The sequence below is a fragment of the Schistocerca nitens genome, chromosome 1 (genome assembly GCF_023898315.1).
Source record: "Schistocerca nitens isolate TAMUIC-IGC-003100 chromosome 1, iqSchNite1.1, whole genome shotgun sequence".
NCBI lineage: Eukaryota > Metazoa > Arthropoda > Insecta > Orthoptera > Acrididae > Schistocerca > Schistocerca nitens.
This window is the reverse complement of record NC_064614.1, coordinates 97,863,109-97,885,153: the sequence shown is the minus strand read 5'-3', so window position 1 is coordinate 97,885,153 and position 22,045 is coordinate 97,863,109. Positions and strand designations below refer to the sequence as shown.

The 22,045-nt window shown below is 44.5% G+C and overlaps 1 protein-coding gene across 1 annotated transcript in view; it reads left to right on the top strand.

The window, feature by feature from the left end:
• The window catches only part of LOC126251146 (glutamate receptor ionotropic, kainate 2), a 1,402,037-nt gene that overhangs the window by 984,077 nt on the left and 395,915 nt on the right, over positions 1 to 22,045 (top strand). Inside the window, exon 7 of the mRNA XM_049951920.1 lies at positions 18,117 to 18,434. Within this exon, the coding sequence (XP_049807877.1) occupies positions 18,117 to 18,434 (318 nt within the window). The remainder of the gene's footprint in view (positions 1 to 18,116; positions 18,435 to 22,045) is intronic.

Sequence of the window (22,045 nt, the reverse complement as noted above, 5' to 3'; positions counted from 1 at the left end):
TCCTTCAAAAGCAATCAACAGTGTTATAAAAAGATTTCTTGTTCTATGTGAAACAAAACTAACACATCTCCTGTTTTAGAAGGTTGTTTACGTTGTTTGATCTCACTGCTCCAATTAGATGAAAAGTAGTCCTTGTCTTAAAAAGTTTTCAGCCGTAGTGCTTACAGCCATCCCAAGTAACTTCCGCTACGATGAAAAACATCTCACGTTGAATGTACACCACAAGTGAAACGTCATTTTTTGAAGTAAACAACTCTCTGGCGATCGGCCTTTCGGCCTATCGAAATCGGCAAAGGCGTCATTTCTTATTAAGAAATAAGATTATTATTAAAAAATCACGAACAGTGTCCGGGTGGTGTTTACACTTATTGTAAGCCACTCCTCATCCCATGCCCTCCTCCACCCCACCTCCCCTTTCCCATCACCCATGACACTTGGATCTGTACATCACACAATGGCATTAAGTAATATGCTTTATGCCACTGAATATTGTTATACGTCTGGTCCACTTACTCTAATGCTTACGGCCGATTGTCTTTGTATATATTTTTCGCCGCCACAACTCTTGATTAACCATATCTGAAGTTGAAAATTAATTGATCGAAACCAGTTATCATTTGTGGCAATGAGCAAATGAGACTATTGAAACAGATATTTAAAAAGAAGTATAAAATTACAGCATTCGCATGGCAACACGTTATCTGTTTTTAGCTGTGCAATACAAACAATGGAAAGCAGCAGAAAAGGGGTCAAAATATAGATACACTGCATCTGATCTGTTGATGATCGAAGGAGATCCTGAAAAGGACGTGAACTATAAGTTAAAAATTTTGTCTGGTGCTGTGGGCAACCACAACCTGAAAATAAACACAAGTAATAAAATAATGCTAATAGTCAAATCGAACAGACAAGTAAGAGCAAACATTAACAGAGCAAATAAAACTCTGATGCAAGTAAATGAATTTGGTTGCTTGTTAAGTACGACAACAGAGAACAACAGATGACCACAGAAGTACAATGGATATTATAAAGAGAGTTCCGGTGACTGAACAGGCCTTCAGAAATAAGTGTAATTTAGTAACAAGCAACCGCCTTAATACAGAAACAAGAAAGAAATTCATCAAAACCTTTGTTTGAAATATTTTATGCTGCGGTCGTGAATGGTGGACTCCAGCCATTTAAGAAAAGAAGAAGCAAAACCATTAGATGTGTGTATATGGAGAAGAGCCACAATAAAATACTGAACTGAAAGAAAAATACTAAAAGAAATTAATCTGAAATGGACATGGATACAGAGAAGAAAAACTAAATTAATTAGATATCTATTTGATATAACAGCTTCGTAACAAGCTGGGGTAAAACCAAAAGCAAATTCCAGAACATACATATTATGCTATTGCTGATACTTGTTTTAGGGGAATTACACCGTCGTTCATGGCATGATTCTCCGCCTATAATTTCGTCATCCAATGCATACAATGCATACACTAGCCAGAACATAATGACCACCTACCTCATAGCCGGTATGGCTAACTTTCACATGTTTAACAGTGGCGACTCATCATGGCATGGAAGCAATGCGGTCTTGGTAGATCACTGGAGGGAGCTGGCACAACATCTGCACATATAAGTCATCTAATTCCCATAAATTGCGCGGAGGGGGCCATGTGTTCTGACGCCACATCCAATCACATTCCAGATGTGTTTGATCTGGTTCAGATCTGGGGAGTTGGGTGCCAACACCTCAGGGGAACATGGCACTGTGTTCCTCGAACCGCTCCACCACACTCCTAGTCTTTTGACATGGCGTATCATCTTGCTGAATAAGGCCACTGCCATCATGAAGGAACGTACCTGGTTTGCAACCAGTTTACGATACTTCTTGGCTGTCATGGTCCCTTGCACGACCTCCACTGGACCCCTAGATGCCCACGTGAATGATCCCCAGAGCAAAACGCAGCCGCCGATAGCTTGTCTCCGTCCCAAAGTACCGGGTGATCAAAAAGTGAGTATAAATTTGACCACATTTGCGGTGTGGGCGTTTCAAAAGAAGGCGGAAGATGACGATTGGTTGAGTAACGTGTTGTAGACCGACGAAGCTCATTTCACGCTCCGAGGGTCTGTCAACGCCCACAACTGCAGAATTTGGGCTACCGAAAATCCTAGAACTGTCGTGGAAACTCCATTGCACGACGAGAAAGTCAAGGTATGGGTTGGATTTACCACATATGCCGTTATCGGGTCTTTTTCTTCGAGGAAATGGGTAATTCTGGTTTTGTAACTGCTACCGTGACGGATGAGAGGTACCCCAATATGTTATAGATTCGCATCATCCCCAGCCTGGCTGATAAACACCTGCTGGAACGTACGATGTTTATGCAGGATGGCGCTCTACCCCATATTGTGAAAGATCTCTTGGTGATGATCTTGTGCTCAGCCGCCACTTTCGTCATGCTTGGCATCCCAGGTCCCCAGACCTCAGTCCGTGCGATTATTGGCTTTGATGTTACCTGAAGTCGCAAGTGTATCGTGATCGACCGATATCTCTAGGGATGCTGAAAGACAACATCCGTCGCCAGTGCCTCACCATAACTCCGGACATGCTTTACAGTGCTGTTCACAGCATTATTCCTCGACTACAGCTATTGTTAAGGAATGATGGTGGACATATTGAGCATTTCCTGTAAAGAACATCATCTTCGCTTTGTCTTACTTTGTTATTATAATTATTGCTATTCTGAACTTTTGTATTTTTTTGGTTATAATAAAAACCCACGTCATTCCAAGCATGTGAGTCAATTTGTACCTCTCTATCTACATTATTCCGTGATTTATTCAGTTTTCAAATTTATACTGACTTTTTGATCACCCGGTACAGGTGTCAAGGAGACTGCGACCGAACCCTCACGATTTTAAATTTAATCTTTAATTGACCGAACGCGGCAATCTAAAGGTCAGTCTGGTCAGCATATTAAATTTGGGCAATTACTTAAAACCGTTCCCCTTATCGTTTGCGTAATAGCTGGCACTTCTCTTTGCAACACTTTAGAATATGTTCCTTCGTTAAATAACTTTGTTTTGTACTCTACGTCTAGCGCGAGACCCCACTAATAGCGTTTCTGCTCCGCGCTGCACATCAGGTCGTCCCGTAACTCGACCCCCGACGCACACACACAAAAACGTGCGACGCTGCGCCGACCGCCCCTAGCGGCCTCCGGCTGCTACCACTTTGACTGCTCTCTAGCTCTAGTTTAAAACTGTGTCTTGACACAGACAAAACCACTGTTCCCTTATCTTACTCACTGGAGTATAATGTCTACTCAGTTTACAAGCTATTACACCTATAAAATATTAAATCGTTGACTTTTGTGTGAACCTGGTATTACCTATTATCTCAAATGAGTACTCGTTTATTCTTTACCCAAGCAATGACTGGATATAGAGGGTTCGATACTCTGACGAACACTCCTTCTTACAGTTCACTTTTCACAGCTATCACTGGCTACCTTGGATGGTACCCATCCATCAAATAGCAAACTATGTCTCAAATGGAAGTTCTGTGATAAAACTACCTTAATTATCCATCTGAAATAAAGCTTATCGGCTATTTTTTGTGGTCGCCAAGCTCTAAATGAGCTAATTACTTTAATTGCTTTACTGAAACATTACCTGCTCTGTAGCAATTAATTTTGAATTACTTATTACACGTACTTTTCACTAGCCATTTTGAAAAAAAAAAATGTGGCGAAGATCTCACAACCATCTTAAGAACGTTATGAAACTTTACTGAAATTTCACTTTTTCTTAATATTTAAATTTGGTAAAAATAGAATTTAAATTTACCTGAATATAATGAAAATTGAAAGTTACTTGGAAAATTACGCTTATATCCAAACCGACCAATGCATTTAAATAGAGTTTAACATTTACAGTACATTATTACAATTGGTTCAAATGGCTCTGAACACTATGGGGCTTAACATCTGAGGTCATCCCTCCTCTAGAACTTAGAGCTACTTAAACCTAACTAACCTAAGGACATCACACACGTCCATGCCCGAGGCAGGATCCAAACCTGCGACCGTAGCGGTCACGCGGTTGCAGATTGAAGCGCCTATAACCGCTCGGCCACATCGGCCGGCACATTATTACAACACTGACATTTGCAAAGACGCCAATGTTTTCTTTAACTTCTGTTTTTATCTTTAGATTTGTGCTTTCTTGTTACTTTATAGAACTTTGAAATTAGGAATTACTCATGGAGTAGGTAAATAAATAAATGATTGGTTGAAATTCACTATATTAAAAGTTCACAAAGAAAACATATAAATGCACTACTCCATTACAAATGACTTTACACAAAATTAAGTGCAAAGCCTTTCCTGTTGTTGTGGAGTGCTATTCATTCTTAGACATTCAGTGTGGTTAAATCCAGTGTAGCACAGGGCCTTCGGGTCTCCCTGCATGTATATGGCGTGCTTCCAAAATACGCCACATATTACACCATTGCCGTTGCGGCATCCATTACAACCGTAGCCAAAATCAGTCGTTTAGTCGGAAAATTCTTGCATCCACGACCTCATACTTCACGAGACAACTTTTCACTGTGCACATAAACGATACCACACACCTTAGAGTGAATTAGAGCACTTATTGCACAATATTAATGTTCGCCTCCGCAGCCATGAGCAACAAGTGCTCTCAGGTCAACGCTCAGACTACCTCTGCCTTTCTGACAGGGTTGCACACGTCAAAAATTGGACGCCACTCTTTTCGTCCAATCATAACTTTCCCTCAGCTTCTCTAGAGTTTTTGTTATAATTCTGTTAATTTTTAAAACCTTTGAGTAGCTCATCGGCCATTACATTCAATAACAACATAAAATACTCTCTTACTGTACAAAATATTGTCTCTTTACCATTTATGATTCAAACTTCTCACACACGACTCGAAAGTAGTGAAGACAAATCCAAACTGGCTCGCTACTACCGATCTTTCTCATAAACTAATACTCGCAAATATTTATGCAAAATTATACCAGCATCACAAGTACATAGTGGTTCCGTTATAAGATGTTCTGATGGAAGACGACAGCTTCGTGCCCTCCTATCTCTGTGATAAAGAAGGTATCGGGGTTCATCAGATAACGCAACGCTCTGCCGATGCGCCAACGTCCAGCGCCGATGGTCACATGCCCATTTCAGTAGTAGTTCCCGATGTCGTGGTGTTAACGGTGGCACATACAGGGTGTTTCAAAAATGACCGGTATATTTGAAACGGCAATAGAAACTAAACGAGCAGCGATAGAAATACACCGTTTGATGCAATATGCTTGGGACAACAGTACATTTTCAGGCAGTCAACTTTCGAAATTACAGTAGTTACAATTTTCAACAACAGATGGCGCTGCGGTCTGGGAAACTCTATAGTACGATATTTTCCACATATCCACCATGCGTAGCAATAATATGGCGTAGTCTCTGAATGAAATTACCCGAAACCTTTGACAACGTGTCTGGCGGAATGGCTTCACATGTAGATGAGATGTACTGCTTCAGCTGTTCAATTGTTTCTGGATTCTGGCGGTACACCTGGTCTTTCAAGTGTCCCCACAGAAAGATGCCACAGGGGTTCATGTCTGGCGAATAGGGAGGCCAATCAACGCCGCCTCCTGTATGTTTCGGATAGCCCAAAGCAATCACACGATCATCGAAATATTCATTCAGGAAATTAAAGACGTCGGCCGTGCGATGTGGCCGGGCACCATCTTGCATAAACCACGAGGTGTTCGCAGTGTCGTCTAAGGCAGTTTGTACCGCCACAAATTCATGAAGAATGTCCAGATAGCGTGATGCAGTAATCGTTTCGGATCTGAAAAATGGGCCAATGATTCCTTTGGAAGAAATGGCGGCCCAGACCAGTACTTTTTGAGGATGCAGGGACGATGGGACTGCAACATGGGGCTTTTCGGTTCTCCATATGCGCCAGTTCTGTTTATTGACGAAGTCGTCGAGGTAAAAATAAGCTTCGTCAGTAAACCAAATGCTGCCCACATACATATCGCCGTCATCAATCCTGTGCACTATATCGTTAGCGAATGTCTCTCGTGCAGCAATGGTAGCGGCGCTGAGGGGTTGCCGCGTTTGAATTTTGTATGGATAGAGGTGTAAACTCTGGCGCATGAGACGATACGTGGACGTTGGCGTCATTTGGACCGCAGCTGCAACACGGCGAACGGAAACCCGAGGCCGCTGTTGGATCACCTGCTGCACTAGCTGCGCGTTGCCCTCTGTGGTTGCCGTACGCGGTCGCCCTACCTTTGCAGCACGTTCATCCGTCACGTTCCCAGTCCATTGAAATTTTTCAAACAGATCCTTTATTGTATCGCTTTTCGGTCCTTTGGTTACATTAAACCTCCGTTGAAAACTTTGTCTTGTTGCAACAACACTGTGTTCTAGGCGGTGGAATTCCAACACCAGAAAAATCCTCTGTTCTAAGGAATAAACCATGTTGGCTACAGCACACTTGCACGTTGTGAACAGCACACGCTTACAGCAGAAAGACGACGTACAGAATCGCGCACCCACAGACTGCGTTGTCTTCTATATCTTTCACATCACTTGCAGCGCCATCTGTTGTTGAAAATTGTAACTACTGTAATTTCGAAAGTTTGTCCGCCTGAAAATGTACTGTTGTCCCAAGCATATTGCAACAAATGGTGTATTTCTATCGCTGCTCGTTTAGTTTTTATTGCCGTTTCAAATATACCGGTCATTTTTGAAACACCCTGTACATAGGTCGTCGGCTGCGGAGGCCAATCGCTAGGAGTGTTCGTCGCACTCTGCTTTCAGACACACTTCTACTCCGTCCAGCATTAAAGTTTGATGTTAGTTCCGCCTCAGTTCGTCGCTTGCCCTGTTTTACCAGTCTGCCTAGCCTACGACGTCCGACATCAGTAATGAGGGGTGACCGCCCAATCCCGCGACGTGTGGACGTGGTTTTTACCTTGGTTTTGCCATGTGTTGAAGACACTCATCACAGTACTCCCTGAACGCCAGACAACATGTGCAGTTTCCGAAATTCTCCTGTCGAGCATCGAGCGAGGTGGCGCAGTGGTTAGCACACTAGTCTTGCATTCGGGAGGACGACGGTTCAATCCCGCGTCCGGCCAACCTGATTTAGGTTTTCCGTGGTTTCCCTAAATCGCTTAGAGCGAATGCCGCGGTGGTTCCTTTAAAAGGGCACGGCCGACTTCCTTCCCCATCCTTCCTTCATCAGATGAGACCGATGACCTCGCTAGTTGGCCTCTTCCAAAAAATCAACTGAACTCAACTCCTGCCGAGCCTCCGGACCATCACAATCTGCCCTTGGTGAAACTCAGATAGATCGCGCGCCTTGCCCAGCCTACATACGGACAGCAATCCTACTGATACTACACGCACCGTGTGTGTGGGGCAGGTGACGCTCCCATCGCCTGGATGAGTTTACATCGACAGTAGGTCGGTGGCCAATATGTTCTAGCTGATCAGTGTATAAAGCAATAATGCAAATACCGGTCCTGAAAGCCTGCGTTCTATGATCAATATCACAGTTATCAATTTAATTAACTGCAGCAACTGCAGCCGAATAGTAAAGATTGTAGCACCTGAAATATCGAGAACTTCCTTTGAATCACAGAATCAATTAAGTGGCGAAAGTCAAAGGAAGTTGCTGATCTAATTTAAGTGTTAATACGTCAGTCTACTCTGAAACTGGCCTAAAAATGAATTGCAACAAAACTAAGACCAAGGCGAGCGAGTTGACAGGGGAGGGAAATGCGTCTCCTGGAAGTACGCAGCTGCAAAGCGTCACAGAATATGACTATCTGGATCAACTGCTAAATATGAAACGAGACCTAAAACCAGAAATATTTAGACATATGAAAATATGCTGGCAAGCTTATGGAAGATAGTCTTCAATTTTGAAATCCAAGATGTCGACCGATCTGAAGAAAACAGATTTTGGCTAACGTATACTGCCAGTAATAACTTTGGCTCTGAGACATTTGTATTAAATGAGGTCATTGTTAGAAAACAAATGGTAGCCCGAAGAGGAATGGAAGATCAACATTGGTCTACACAAAGAAAGAGAGAAAGAAAGCACTTGATATCTTGCAGACAACAAAGGTAAATGACGTAATGTATCGCGAAGAAAAGATGGCAGGTGGTCAAAAGAAGTAGTAGACTGGAGCCTGATCTACCAAAAAAGACTAAGGGGAAGACCATCGGACAGATGAGACAGACACCTGAGGAAGATAGCCAGATTACTCTTGAACCTCAAGATCAGCAGAAAGGCAAGAACCTGCAGGAATCTTATGTTGCACGCCGACTCAAAGCCGCCATTTCAGGAAATGATGGAATTAGTCGATGATGATGATGACGATGATGATGATGATGACGATGATCATGATGATGATGACGTTAATTAGTTTAGATCCAATTAAAGTTTTGTTCACTTGGGTTGGATCTTCGGTGTACCTAATGTTTCGATCAATTGGATAGAATTAGTAGTTAATTCATTAAGTAAAATCCACATTACATGAGATGCAACCATTGTTCGCTAAAGTCGCTGCTCAAAAATGGTTCAAATGGCTCTGAGCACTATGGGACTCAACTGCTGAGGTCATAAGTCCCCTAGAACTTAGAACTATTTAAACCTAACTAACCTAAGGACATCACACACATCCATGCCCGACGCAGGATTCGAACCTGCGACCGCAGTGGTCACGCAGTTCCAGACTGTAGCGCCTAGAACCGCTCGGCCATCCCGGCCGGCAGAGTTTATGCATTCTTCTGCTTTCGGAACATTAATTTTAACAATCGTGTCGCGATTTTATTTGTGTTTCACCGCTGCCGCAACGTGACATACAGCTGCGTCCTTTGCTCCACAGATCGCGGTCTAACAAGATAAAGAACTACTCGTAATGACGGGAGGGCTGTTGTTCATGTGTGATCCTCACAAAGCCTACCTTTGCTCCTTCCAACCACTTACAGAGATTTCGTTCTTTGTCCGTTGGACTTGTCAGTGTTTTCAAGTATTCTCGTGCCAGAGATACGATATGGTCAGGAACTATGAATGTTGGGGTCATTGTTTTCTCAATAAGTCTCACTACTTATTAAGTCTATTTGTAAAATTCGTTGTTCTTGTGCTCCATTTCATTCTGCCGTGCATTCATCCCCGCCCAGGTCAAAAAATGGTTCAAATGGCTCTGAGCACTATGGGACATAACTGCTGAGGTCATCAGTCCCCTAGAACTTAGAACTACTTAAACCTAACTAACCTAAGGACATCACACACATCCATACCCCAGGCAGGATTCCAACCTGCGACCGTAGCTGCCCAGGTCATTTATGATATGACATTGCCATTCCCGTGAGGAAGTGATGGGCCTAGTTGTCAAATGCCAGCCGTTTTAACAACTAGTAACTTTGTTTCGTATTGAAGAGTTCTAGCCAGCGAGGATTAACGAACACATACAGGGTGAACAAAATTCCACCGACAAACTTTCAGAGATGATGTCTTGTACCAAAACAAGGCAAAAATGTCTAGTAAACATTGGTTCTGAAACCAATACCTGAAGAGCCATCAGTACTTGTTTATCTTCATTACTGAGAGACCATGTCTTCCACTGAAAGCTCCGTCCGTATTTTGAGAGGTAGTTACATGGACCAAAACAACGAGAAAGGTGTCCGTCAAACATGGGCTCTAAAGTGGGTACCTAACGAGCCATTGGCGTTTGGTCATCTGCGCTACTGTCAACTACAGTTCGCGTACAGAAAGAGTCCATATTTACTGGACACATTTTTCCTGTTTTGGTCCGTCTACCTCCAAAAAAAAAAATGGCTCTGAGCATATGGGACTCAACTGCTGTGGTCATAAGTCCCCTAGAACTTAGAACTACTTAAGCCTAACTAACCTAAGGACAGCACACAACACCCAGCCATCACGAGGCAGAGAAAATCCCTGACGCCGCCGGGAATCGAACCCGGGAACCCGGGCGTGGGAAGCGAGAACGCTACCGCACGACCACGAGATGCGGGCCGTCTACCTCCACCCGAAGTATGGAAGCAAAGACCTTGTAAAAGAAGAGGTGTGTTTCACAGTATCGAAGATGAATATGTGCTCATTGCTCTTATGTTAAGCATTTTAGGGCGCGTGTTTATTGGGTATTTTTTCTTGTTTTGGTCCATACGACCACCTCTAAAAGTTTGTCTTTGAAGTTCACCTCGTGTAGGGGGAAGAATATGTCAGGCCTTGACGGCGAAAGAGATTACCTGCTCCAATGCACTGACCCACAAAGAAGCACCCGTCTCCCCCGAGGAGGTACGGTCGTTGCCCTTACCGCAAACAGGAATACAGAACCAATAAGTATAAGGTGATGAGGGGCTGAGACAGATTCCTACGTCAACAAGGCTTCGCCTGAGTCTGACGTTTAGTTTTACACAGGCACAAAGTCGTCAGTTTTCGACACATCATTTTTTTTCCATTTCTTTGTACAATGCACCTAACCAAACAAAAACTGAAATACTGAGGAATGAAGGAGGGTACGAAATGAAACTTCTCTCGCTTATAGAAAATGTGAGGTCGTTATAGTATCGACGGCTTTGTAGCAGTGCTAACATAGGTTACCATCAAATCGTCGAGGTTAAGGGCTGTCGGGTTGGGCTAGCGCTTGGATGGGTGACCATCCGGTCTGCTCAGCACTGCTGGCAAGCAGGGTGCACTCAGCCCTTGTGAGGCAAACTGAGGAGCTACTTGACTGAGAAGCAGTGGCTCCGGTCTCGTAAACTTACATTGTCCCTCCAGCTCCACATCCATTGACGGCTGTGGGCTGAGGATGACACGGAGGCCAGAAGATACCGTTGGGTCTCCAGGCATATTTGGGCGGAGATTAGTTTTTTGGTTACAGTATAGAATCAAATTTAGAATTAACTTGGCAGTATGAGTCCACTTGGCAGTATGACGTTGCACCCCATTTCGCCTGTAGTCATGCACAGCTTCGTCTGGAAAAGGTGTCCCCTAAAGCTGTAGCTGAGGTAAGGTGGCCCACAGTCCTTGATAATCGGGATACCGTCACTGGTATGGAATTGAGATCCTAGCCGGTCCCACACATGTTCTATCGGGAAAAGATCTAGAGATCCTGATAGCCACGGGAGTACTTTGACATCACCCAGGCAGTTCATAGTGACACACACTATGTGTCAAAAAGCGTTCTCCTGTTGAAAAATGGCAGCACGATACTGTCACATGAGAGATAACACATTAGTATGGAAGATATTCCGTAGTGCTCAAATCCCTACCAGCCATGACCTGAAGCCATACACGATGGCTCCCCACACCATGGCATCAGAAGTAACACCATTGTGCCCGTCCAGAACATTGGAAGAATGGAACTTCTTCCCAGGTCGCCGCCATATTCTTAACGATGCTGATCTGCAGTAGTGCAGAACCACGATTTCTTGCTGAACACAGTACAATGCCCTTTCTCATCACACCATGCTTCCCAAGTATGGCATCACTCAAAACGCAGCCGTTTGTGTTTATGGTATCGATGGCAGCCTATGCAAGGGACAGTAATTCTGGCTGTTGCTAATCTCTGACCAATGGACGGGAAGGCACTGAATGTTGCAGGGAGTCCATTACATGTTCTTGGATGGGAGGCGCAGATGTGCAGCGGTTACGACGTGAGTGGTCCACAAACAGCGATCGTCCCTCGTGGTGATCAGATGTCTTGACCGGAATCTAGATAAGGTGTATGCCTACTTTGCTAGTTTTCACACATTTCAGCGTCAGGTCACTGTTACATCCGAATGATCACATCTGAACGGCCAACAAATCTGGATATTGCACTATCCGTCTGTCCGGCCAAATGGAGACGTCTTCAACCTGACGTGTGCTGTGCCACACGAGTATGCAGCATCTCCATGTCCCTCACAATGACCACTCAACATCTGACGACGTTCACGTCCCTCATACACCCCAGCAGGGCTGGTAAACACACTGAACGTGAAAAACACTAATAATTTACTTACGATGCATGTGCTACATGTCGCAGAGAATTGCAAGTTTACCATTTACTTACCTGTAAATGGTCTGTAGGTGTACAAAAGGTACATTTACTTCTGAAATGTTCTACATCCTGGAGGACCTCCTCACTATTGGTCTATTGTAATGAAAGTAAATCTAATCTAATCTAATCACATCTGCCCAAGTATTCTGGAAGCATTACTTTTCTTTGAAAGCTTCCAACATTCAACTGTAAGTAAAACATTAATAAAAATGGCAAAGGTAATGTTAATCAGAACACTGGGATGAGTTGTGATCTAGATTTATACATTCTTAACATCACAAGACAAAAGCAAATGGCTAAAGAAACGGCACACAGACATTTTTTTTTATCGGACAAACACTTTCAATGATATGCAGTCGATGGTGAACAAAGTGATAAGTTGGGGATCAATACAAGACACTAACAAGAACTAATCGCTTTACCTGACTTCATACACATGAATCCGTGGTATGGCCTAAAAACTACGCTACAGTCAAGCATCTATACTCTACTATTCCATAAAGAAAAATTTGGTTCCAAAGCACAGGGTTCTGAGAAGCATATATTGGAGCCCTACGCCGTGCTCTCAGCACTACGGGACCCAAAAGCTGAAGTCATCAGTCCCCTAGAATTTAGAACTACTTAAACCTAACTAACCTAAGGACATCACACACATCCATGCCCGAGGCAGGATTCGAGCCTGCGACCGTAGTGGTCGCGCGGTTCCAGACTGAAGCGCCATGATTATGCGTGACGGAATGTGTCAAATGTTTAGACGGCCGACTCAAAACAAATAATTACACCCACGCATCACTTGTTGTGTGTTTGATGCTAGAAGCAGTACCTCTGACGGTTCAGATGGTGACTGACACAGGCTCTAAGTGTCACACTAGCAAAGGACACGAGTCTCACCGATTACGTAATGACCTGCAGTTCTATACTAGCGAACTGCCAGTATAACAAAAAAAATGTTCAAATGTGTGTGAAATCTTACAGGACTTAACTGCTAAGGTCATCAGTCCCTAAGCTTGCACACTACTTAACCCAAATTATCCTAAGGACAAACACACACACCCATGCCCGAGGGAGGACTCGAACCTCCGCCGGGACGAGCCTCACAGTCCACGACTGCAGCGCCCTAGACCGCTCGGCTTATCCCGCGCGGCGCCAGTATAGCAGTCTTCTTCTCTTTCTCTCAGCTTTTTTTGCCAGCTCGGTAGCCAAGCACATTTACATCTTAGACTACTCCCACTTTAGCACAAGCCAATCACGAGCCGGAGCGCAGTATTCGAAGCTGTGAGACCGCCCCTTGCTCTGCATACACAGATTTGACCAACCAGCGACTTTGAAAATTATTTGGGAAAAAAAGATTCAGCTTTGGGGGCCTCTTTCGCACGCGTTTATGTCATGTCTTTACTAAAAGCATGACCAGGGTGGAACCATAGACCTCCATAAAATGATGGTTATCTCCCCTGTTGCGTCCATTTCGAACTTTCCAAAGAATGGCCATAAACTCGCTATATATATATATATATATATATATATATATATATATATATATATATATATATATATATATATATATATCGTGAAAAACAATGGTCCTATAACATTCCACTGGGACACTCCTGAAGTTGGTTCTACGTCTGGTTCAGTCCATTCAGAGTAACATGCTGTGTTCTGTTTGCTAGAAACTCTTCAGTCCAGGCACACAGTTGGTCTGATTTTACATACACCCTTATTTTCTTCATTAGGCAGCAGTGTGAAATTTTGTCAAATGCCTTTCGGAAGCATCGACTGCTATGTACGGCTCGAGGACTAACAGAGCGAGCTGGTCTTCACACAAACACTGTTTTCGGAATCAATGATGATTCCTACAGAGGAGATTTTCGGTCTCTAGAAATGTCAGGACAGGCGAGCTTAAAACATGTCCCCAAATTCTGCAACAGACCGGCGTCAGATATACAGGTCTATAACCTTTTGCGTATGTTCGATGATCCTTCTGAAAAAATGGAATGATCTGTGCATTTGTCCAATCATCAGGCACACTTCGCTCCTCCATAGACGTACGGTACACTTATGCTATAGGATGGGCAATTTCTTTCGTATACTGTGTACAATCGAACTTTCCTCTGTTGAGCGATTTCTGTTGATTTTCTATCCCTCGATCAGTTACTTTGTGTTCGTGCGACATTTTAAAGGAGGCGATATTACAACCGTGGTTGTAATATCGCCGTCTTTGTATACAAACTTCCCTGTGATGAAACTTCTTACTGTGTGAGTGGTGCTTTAGATTATGTGCGTACATATACACTTAAAAAAAAAAGAACCACACCGCTTTCACTGCTGCAAGATCGGATGAATGCTGCACTGGAACTGATGGCGCGGATTTTTCTTCATAAGTAACCGAAACATCTTCCCTTCAATAATTTGTTTACATCACTTAAAATCGTTTTGAGGCACAATTACTGTGAAAAAGGCATTGTCTCACATATCGTTTTGGGTGTAGGGCACCACCACCCCAAGAAAATTTCATCACCTGAGAAAAAAAAAGCGAAAGCTTATGTAAAATTTATCTTAACGTGAAGGAGCCGTCTGAAGATGAACCTGTCAGTTTGAAACCAGTAACGACGGTATTTAAATAAATAAGCAGGATTGTAAAAAGAGGCTGGTTGCTGTTATCTTCTATGTAAGATAAACCTATAACTAACATTCCGCGTGCCATTATGCAACAACGATCTTTCCACACTGAAACTCTGAAGTGAAACAACGCGGCGCAAAAACTCATATACCAGTAGGGAGAAATGATCATTACGATAAAATAAGAGAAATCAGGGCTCGCACAGAAAAATTCAAGTGCTCGTTTTTCCCGCTCACCATTCGGGAATGGAACGGTAGAAAGACAGCTTGAAGGTGTTTCATTGAACCGTCTGCCAAGCACTTTACTGCAAATAGCAGGTTAATCACGTAGATGTAGATGTAGATGCAGATGTAGACTTGGTGCATCAGCCGCACAGTGCCGGCCGCGTCAGATTCTCAACCCAACCGAGCGGCTGACACAACAGAGCTCCGCCTAAGAACGTACTTTGAATTATGTCAAAGCAGTTGTGCATACAATGTGAAGTCGTTCCGTGTGTCTTGGTGAAATAATGCGATAAAAAGTCACGATAATCTGACCGAAGCGTGCACACTCTTATTCTGTGGTCGACTTATACAGGGAGTCCCAAAAAGAATGACCCGAATTTAAATAGAATTATTTATTAGGAAGAAGGGCCTAACACCAACAAATTGCATACTAAATTACTCAGAAAAGACAGAAGTTTATAAAAATCCATCATAAATGTTCAATATGTCCTCCGTTGGCTGCATGGACGACATCTAGCCGATAGCCGAATTCATCCCAAACTGAGAGTAAGGTGATTTCTTTCACTGAATCTACAGCAGCTGATATTCTGGTTTTTAGTTCATCAATGTCACGAGGTAAGGGAGGAACGTAAACACATTGTTTAACATACCCCCACACGAAGAAATCACATGGTATTAAGTCAGGGGTCCTAGGATGCCAAGAGTGTAAAGCCTGGTCTCGCGGTCCTGTACGCCCTATCCAACGTTGAGGCACGTTGGCATTGAGGAAACTGCGCACGTTGTTGTGCCAGTGTGGTAGTGCTCCATCTTGTTGACAGATGAAATTGTCAGACTCAAGTTGTTGGAATAACCAGTTCCGCAGCATTGCAAGATATGATTGTCCTATTACGGCTTCTTCCTAAAAAAAATGTAGGGTCCATAAACCTTGCTTTGCGAAACAGCGCAAAAAAAAAACATTCACTTTTGGTGAATCACGTTCGTGATCAACTGTTTCGTGAGGATTTTCGAGCCCCCATATACGTACATTATGACGGTCAACCTTACCGCTAATATGGAAAGTTGCCTCATCGCTGAATATCAACCGTGACATAAAAGTGTCATCTTCCATGTCCACTAGAATAGCATTGCTGAAGTCCACTCGCTTCACTTTGTCAGTATCTCGCAGAGCTTGTGCCAGTCGTGATCGTATGTTTTGAGGGCTAAACGACGCCGTAACTGACGCCACACTGTTATGCGCGGTAACGCCTAGTTCTCGGCTAGCACGACGCGTAGACTTGCGGGGGCTCCGCTCAAATCCTCGTCGGATTTGTTCCACTGTTTGTTCAGGAATGCGTGGCCGTCCAGGACTTTTGCCTTTACAGAGGCACCCTGTTTCTTCAAACTGTTTATACCACCGTCGAATGTTCTTTCGTGATGGTAGTTTAGCACGAAATCGAATACGAAACGCCTGCTCAACTGCGATCACTGATTGAGTATGCCGCGAGGGAATAGCCGAGCGGTCTAGCCACTGCAGTCATGGACTGTGCGGCTTGTCCCGGCGGAGGTTCGAGTCCTCCATCGGGCATGGGTGTGTGTGTGTGTGTGTGTGTGTGTTACTCCTTAGAATAATTTAGGTTAAGTAGTGTGTAAGCTTAGGGACTGATGACCTTAGCACTTAAGTCCCATAAGATTTCACACACATTTTGAACATTTGATTACGACTAAATTCAATAACACAATACGCCCTCTGTTGTGCGGACGCCATATTCGCCAGACTGGCTGCACGCCCCAGGTCAGCGCTCGTAGCGACATCTGGCAGATTTTCTCTGAAACTCTAGGCCATGCCGATTACTTCTAGCGCGGTTTCAGTTACCTAGTGACATTTATCTCAATATTATTACAAGTTAAAATCGGGTCATTCTTTTTGGGACAGCATGAATTGCTACTTGCTCACAACAATCACACTTTATTCGTAAAATTTTCTAGCAGGCAGCGGTTGCTACAAGATTGTATCACTGCTAAACCAGAGGTAGCAGCAACATATTCACTGTGATTAGGCAGATCGATAAACCCTCCCCGGTTCTATAAAGCCCTCCAAATCCTCGAACGCCATGCACTCCGCCTCGCCTTCCGCATCCGCCTTCCGTCCCCCACGCGCGTCCTCTACGACCTCATCCCCTTCCTCCACCTTCTCCTTTTCCTTGAACACATCCGCACACTATATATTGTCCACCACGTTGATCCCCCTCACCCCCTGGTGTCTCCATTCCTCTCCACCCCCAACCAGTTGCCGCGCCTTTACTGTTGTGTCCCACCCTCTATCCATCTCCACACCCTCCATCTCCTTTCCCAATGCAACTTCCACCATGTACCCCTCCCAGATGATGAGCTTCGCCCTGACATCTACCCTTCCTACCAACTCTAACCCCATCTTCCTGCCTCCTCCTCAGGGTTCCCTCTCCTCCCCCTCCCTCCTCCTGAGCGGCTTCCCCCTCCTACTCCCCCTCCTTCTCTTGTGCCCCCTTTCAGTGTCTCTGCACTCCCTCCTGCCTTTTCTTCCCTCTTCATCTCCTGCCCTCCCCTGCTGCCCCTTGCTCTCCCCTCCTTTTCCATCCTCTCTGACCTTTGCCTCGGCAGGTCCCACCTGGCAGTTTTATTCTTCATTGTGTGTTCTCCAAGTGGGTTTTAAGTGTGTTGTTCCGGAGTGTTTTTAATACTGTGGCCGACTTTTAACCTGTGCATGTGCATTCAGTGTCTTCTCTGTGTTTTAAGAATCACCAACTGTGTTTTTGTTTTGTAACTTTCTGGTGACTTTTTCAACTGTCCCCCATCAACGTCTCCATTTCAGTGTATTTTTACCTCCATTTTCTCCCCTTACTCTATTTTATGTTCCCCTTTTTTATCGCCTTATGTATGGAACAATTTATTCTTGTTTTAGTTGTCTTGTCACTCGGGTGAAGAGCGGCGGATTGTGCCGCTGACAGCCCTCCAAATATAATCACAATAAGGAAAATAAAAAGATCGACAAATTGACTCTCAGGTTTTATAAATAATAGCAAAGATATAAATATGTGACGAAATAGCATTCTTACCCAGAGGATTCACGCAGATCTAGATTTAGGATATTGAGTGTGCGATATTTGTCCCACGCGAGCTGAGGAGAGCCCCCCGACGCTGCCGGCAGGACATGGAGACGTTCGACCTGGAGGACTTCAAGTACAACTCGGTGAACATCACGGCGTTCCGGCTGGTGGCGGTGGAGGACGAGCGCGTGCGCGCGGCGCTGGAGCAGATGTCGCGCTTCGCGCCCGTCGGGCCGTCCATCCTGCACCGCACGGGCGTTCTGCAGGCGGAGCCGGCGCTGCTGCACGACGCCGTGCACGTGTTCGCCCGCGGGCTGGCCGCGCTCGACCGCAGCCACCAGCTGCGGCCCGCCAACCTCTCCTGCGAGCTCGAGCGCCCCTGGGACGACGGCCTCTCGCTCTACAACTACATCAGCTCGGTGAGCAGCGCGCGCGCGCGCCTTGTCAGAGCCACTCAATTACACCTGTTGCTGTTGTGTTTTTATGATCCGTCAAGTCTCTTCGACTCTTGTTTACATGATAAACCATGTCCCTCCGTGCAATACTAAACGTCGTATTCGGCATCAGCTCTTCCAGGATAGTTTGGTGTTTTTTCTGAAACTGTAAGGCGACCATATCTTTGGAAACCTCAGGTATCACCTCACATATTTGTTATTGAGCAGAGTAAATCCTTCGGGAGGAACATCAGCAACTGAGCATTAAACCAGAGGTTGAAAATCCCACTTCAGTTGAAGGTTCTTTTTATTTAAAACGCGACCAGTATTCGTCCACCGCGGTGCTCGGGTCACAGCACAAACTTGTAACACCTCATGATGGGGATGTAACAACCCGAAATCGATAGAGTTTTAAATAAAAAGAACCTTAAAACTGAAGTGGTATTTTCTGCAATGAACAGAGGATTAAAATTCTTTACATGCGAATACATATCTAAATTTCCCTACGAAGACCGTTTCATATGCTGTTTGATTATAAAAGTACTGTCTCTCCCTCTAGTCAGCAGCCGTGAGGCTCCCCATTCTTCTCGCTCGTTCGCCTTCCGTTTCAGCTCGTAGTATGAAAAACAATTCATGTCTTCAATTACCTCCTTAATATACTCCAGTCTAGGTCTTTCTCTGTAATTTCTGTCTTCTTCTGCTCCCTCGATTACTCTTTTCAACATACCTACAAGGCCTGTTAGCTGAGCCCTTCTTCTCTTTAGATGCTTCACGAGGCATCAACAAATACCGTAAGGAAACCAAACTGTCCAGAACAGTATTAAGCAGCCCGTACACGTTTCGGCTTATTTGTCAAATTCACTCTTTCCATCCACTGGTTTGTCAAACAAGTCCGTCCACATAGCAACGAAGCTTGTCAACTTAACTTCACTTTTCAATCAGACGCTGTTTGCGTCGTCATGTATTGTTCGACATGTATTTTGACACTGCTGGGAAAGGCTACGAATGCAGACAAAGCGTTTCTTGCATTTATTTTAACACTGTGTATGACAAAGAAAAAGAAAAAAAAATGCTGGAGCAAGGAATGTTAGAACCTCAGAGAGAAATATACACATCAAACTCTGCAAAATAAATTTACACTTAGAACCTGATGATTACTCCAGTTGGGTAGTCAAACTTTTAACAACTGACTTCATTCACCCTCACATTGAAAATACACATATCAAAAAAGGTTTTGCATCATCTCGGTTCCGAGAGTTCCAAAACCTGTACAGAAACTTGGAATGGAGATCAACATAAACATCATTTCCGCCCTTTTTATTGTTCATGAAAAACCACACATTGCATGTTGTACCACCATACAGCGAGACCCTCAGAGGTGGTGGTCAAGATTGCTGTACACACCGGTACGTCTAATACCCAGTAGCACGTCCTCTTGGATCGATGCATGCCTGTATTCGTCGTGGCATACTATCCACAAGTTCATCAAGGCTCTGTTGGTCCATATTGTCCCACTCCTCAACGGCGATTCGGCGTAGATCCCTCAGAGTGGTTGTGGGTCACATCGTCCATAAACAGCCCTTTTCAATCCATCTCAGGCATGTTCGATAGGGTTCATGTCTGGAGAACACGCTGGCCACTCTAGTCGAGCGATGTCGTTATCCTGAAGGAAGTCATTCACAAGATATTCACGATAGTGACGCGAATTGTCGGCCATGAAGACGAATGCCTAGACAGTAAGCTGCCGATATGATTGCACTATCGGTCAGAGGATGGCATTCACGTATCGTACAGCCGTTACGGCGCCTTCCAAGACCACCAGCCGTGTACGGCGGCCCCACATAATGCCACCCAAAACAACATGGAACCTCCACCTAGGTGCACTCGCTGGACAGTGTGTCTAAGGCGATCAGCCTGACCAGGTTGCCTCCAAACACGTCTCCGACGTTTGTTGGTTGAAGGCATATGCGATACTCATCGGTGAATAGAACATGATGCCCATCTTGAGAGGGCCATTCGGAATGTTGTTCGGCCCATCTGTACCGCGCTGCATGGCGTCGTGGTTGTAAAGATGCACCTTGCCATGGGCGTCGGGAGAGAAGCTGCGCATCATGCAGCGTATTGCGCACAGTTTGAATCGTAACACGACGTCCTGTGGCTGCAGGAAAAGCATTATTCAACATGGTGGCGTTTCTGTCAGGGTTCCTCCGAACAATAATCCGTAGGCAGCAGTCACCCACTGCAATAGTAGCCATTGGGCGGCCTGAGCGAGGCACGTCATCGACAGTTCCTGTCTCTCTGTATCTCCTCCACTTCCGAACAACATCGCTTTGGTTCACTCTGAGGTGACTGGAGACTTCCTTTGTTGAGAAGCCTTCCTAGCACGAAGGAACACCGTAGACGCGATCGAACCGTGTATTGGCCGCCTAGGCGTTGTTGAACTACAGACAATACGAGCCGTGTACCTCCTTACTGGTGGAATGGCTGAAAGTGATCTGCTGTTAAACCCCTCCGTCTAACAGGCGCTGCTCATGCATGGTTGTTTACATCTTTGAGCGGGTTTTGTGACGTACCTTAACAGTCAAAAGGACTGTGTCTGTGATACAATATCCACAGTCAACATCTATCTTCAGGAGTTCTGGCAACCGAGGTGATGCAAAATTTTTTGGTGTGTGTATATTACCGTCTTTCCATATAGCTCACCCCTATTTTCCTGAGAATTTCGAACATCTTTCAACACTTTATACGATCGATCGCTTTTCCAGGTCTACACATCCTACGCATGTGTCTTGATTTTTCTTTCATCTTACTTCCACTGTCAAACACAACGTCATAATTGCCTGTCTGGTGCGTGTACCTTTCATAAAACCAAACTGACCGTCGTATAACACATCCACAATTTTCTTTTACACTTTTATGTTTACTATTCTTGTCAGCAACTTCGCGTGCATGAGTTGTTAAGCCGATCGTACGATAATGCTGGTACTTGTGTGTCCTTGCAATCTTCAGAATTGCGTGAATGATATTCTTCCGAAAGTCAAATGGTATATCGAGAGACTCACACCTTCTGTATACCAACGTGAAGAGTCGTTTTGTTGCCACTTCTGCTAATGATTTAGAAATTCTAATGGAATGTTATCTATCCCTTCTGACTTATTCTGTCGAAAGTCTTCCAAATATCTTTTAAATTCTGATTCTAATACTGGATCTCCTGTTTCTTCCATATCGACTCCTGTTTCTTCTCCTATCACGTCCTGAGACATGTCTTCCCCTCACAGAGGCATTCAATGTACTCTGTCCATCCACCCGCTCTCTCCTCTGCATTGAACAGTGGAATTGTCATTACATTACCACATTGTTTTTAATTGCACAGAAAGAGAAAAAGTATTCCCTTCTACATAGTCCTCCAGCTACAGTTAATTAAGTTACCACAACATAGGAGCGCATACATCGTCTGTAGAAGAACCAGACAGGTTCTACATTTTTTTATGTTTTTGCGCTCCCGCTTGTGTGCGTAAAATATTTTTCTTAGCCGCTTCCTGCGTAATATATGTCTGAAGACGGAACGCCTCTACCATTCTGGTAACTGTCAGACC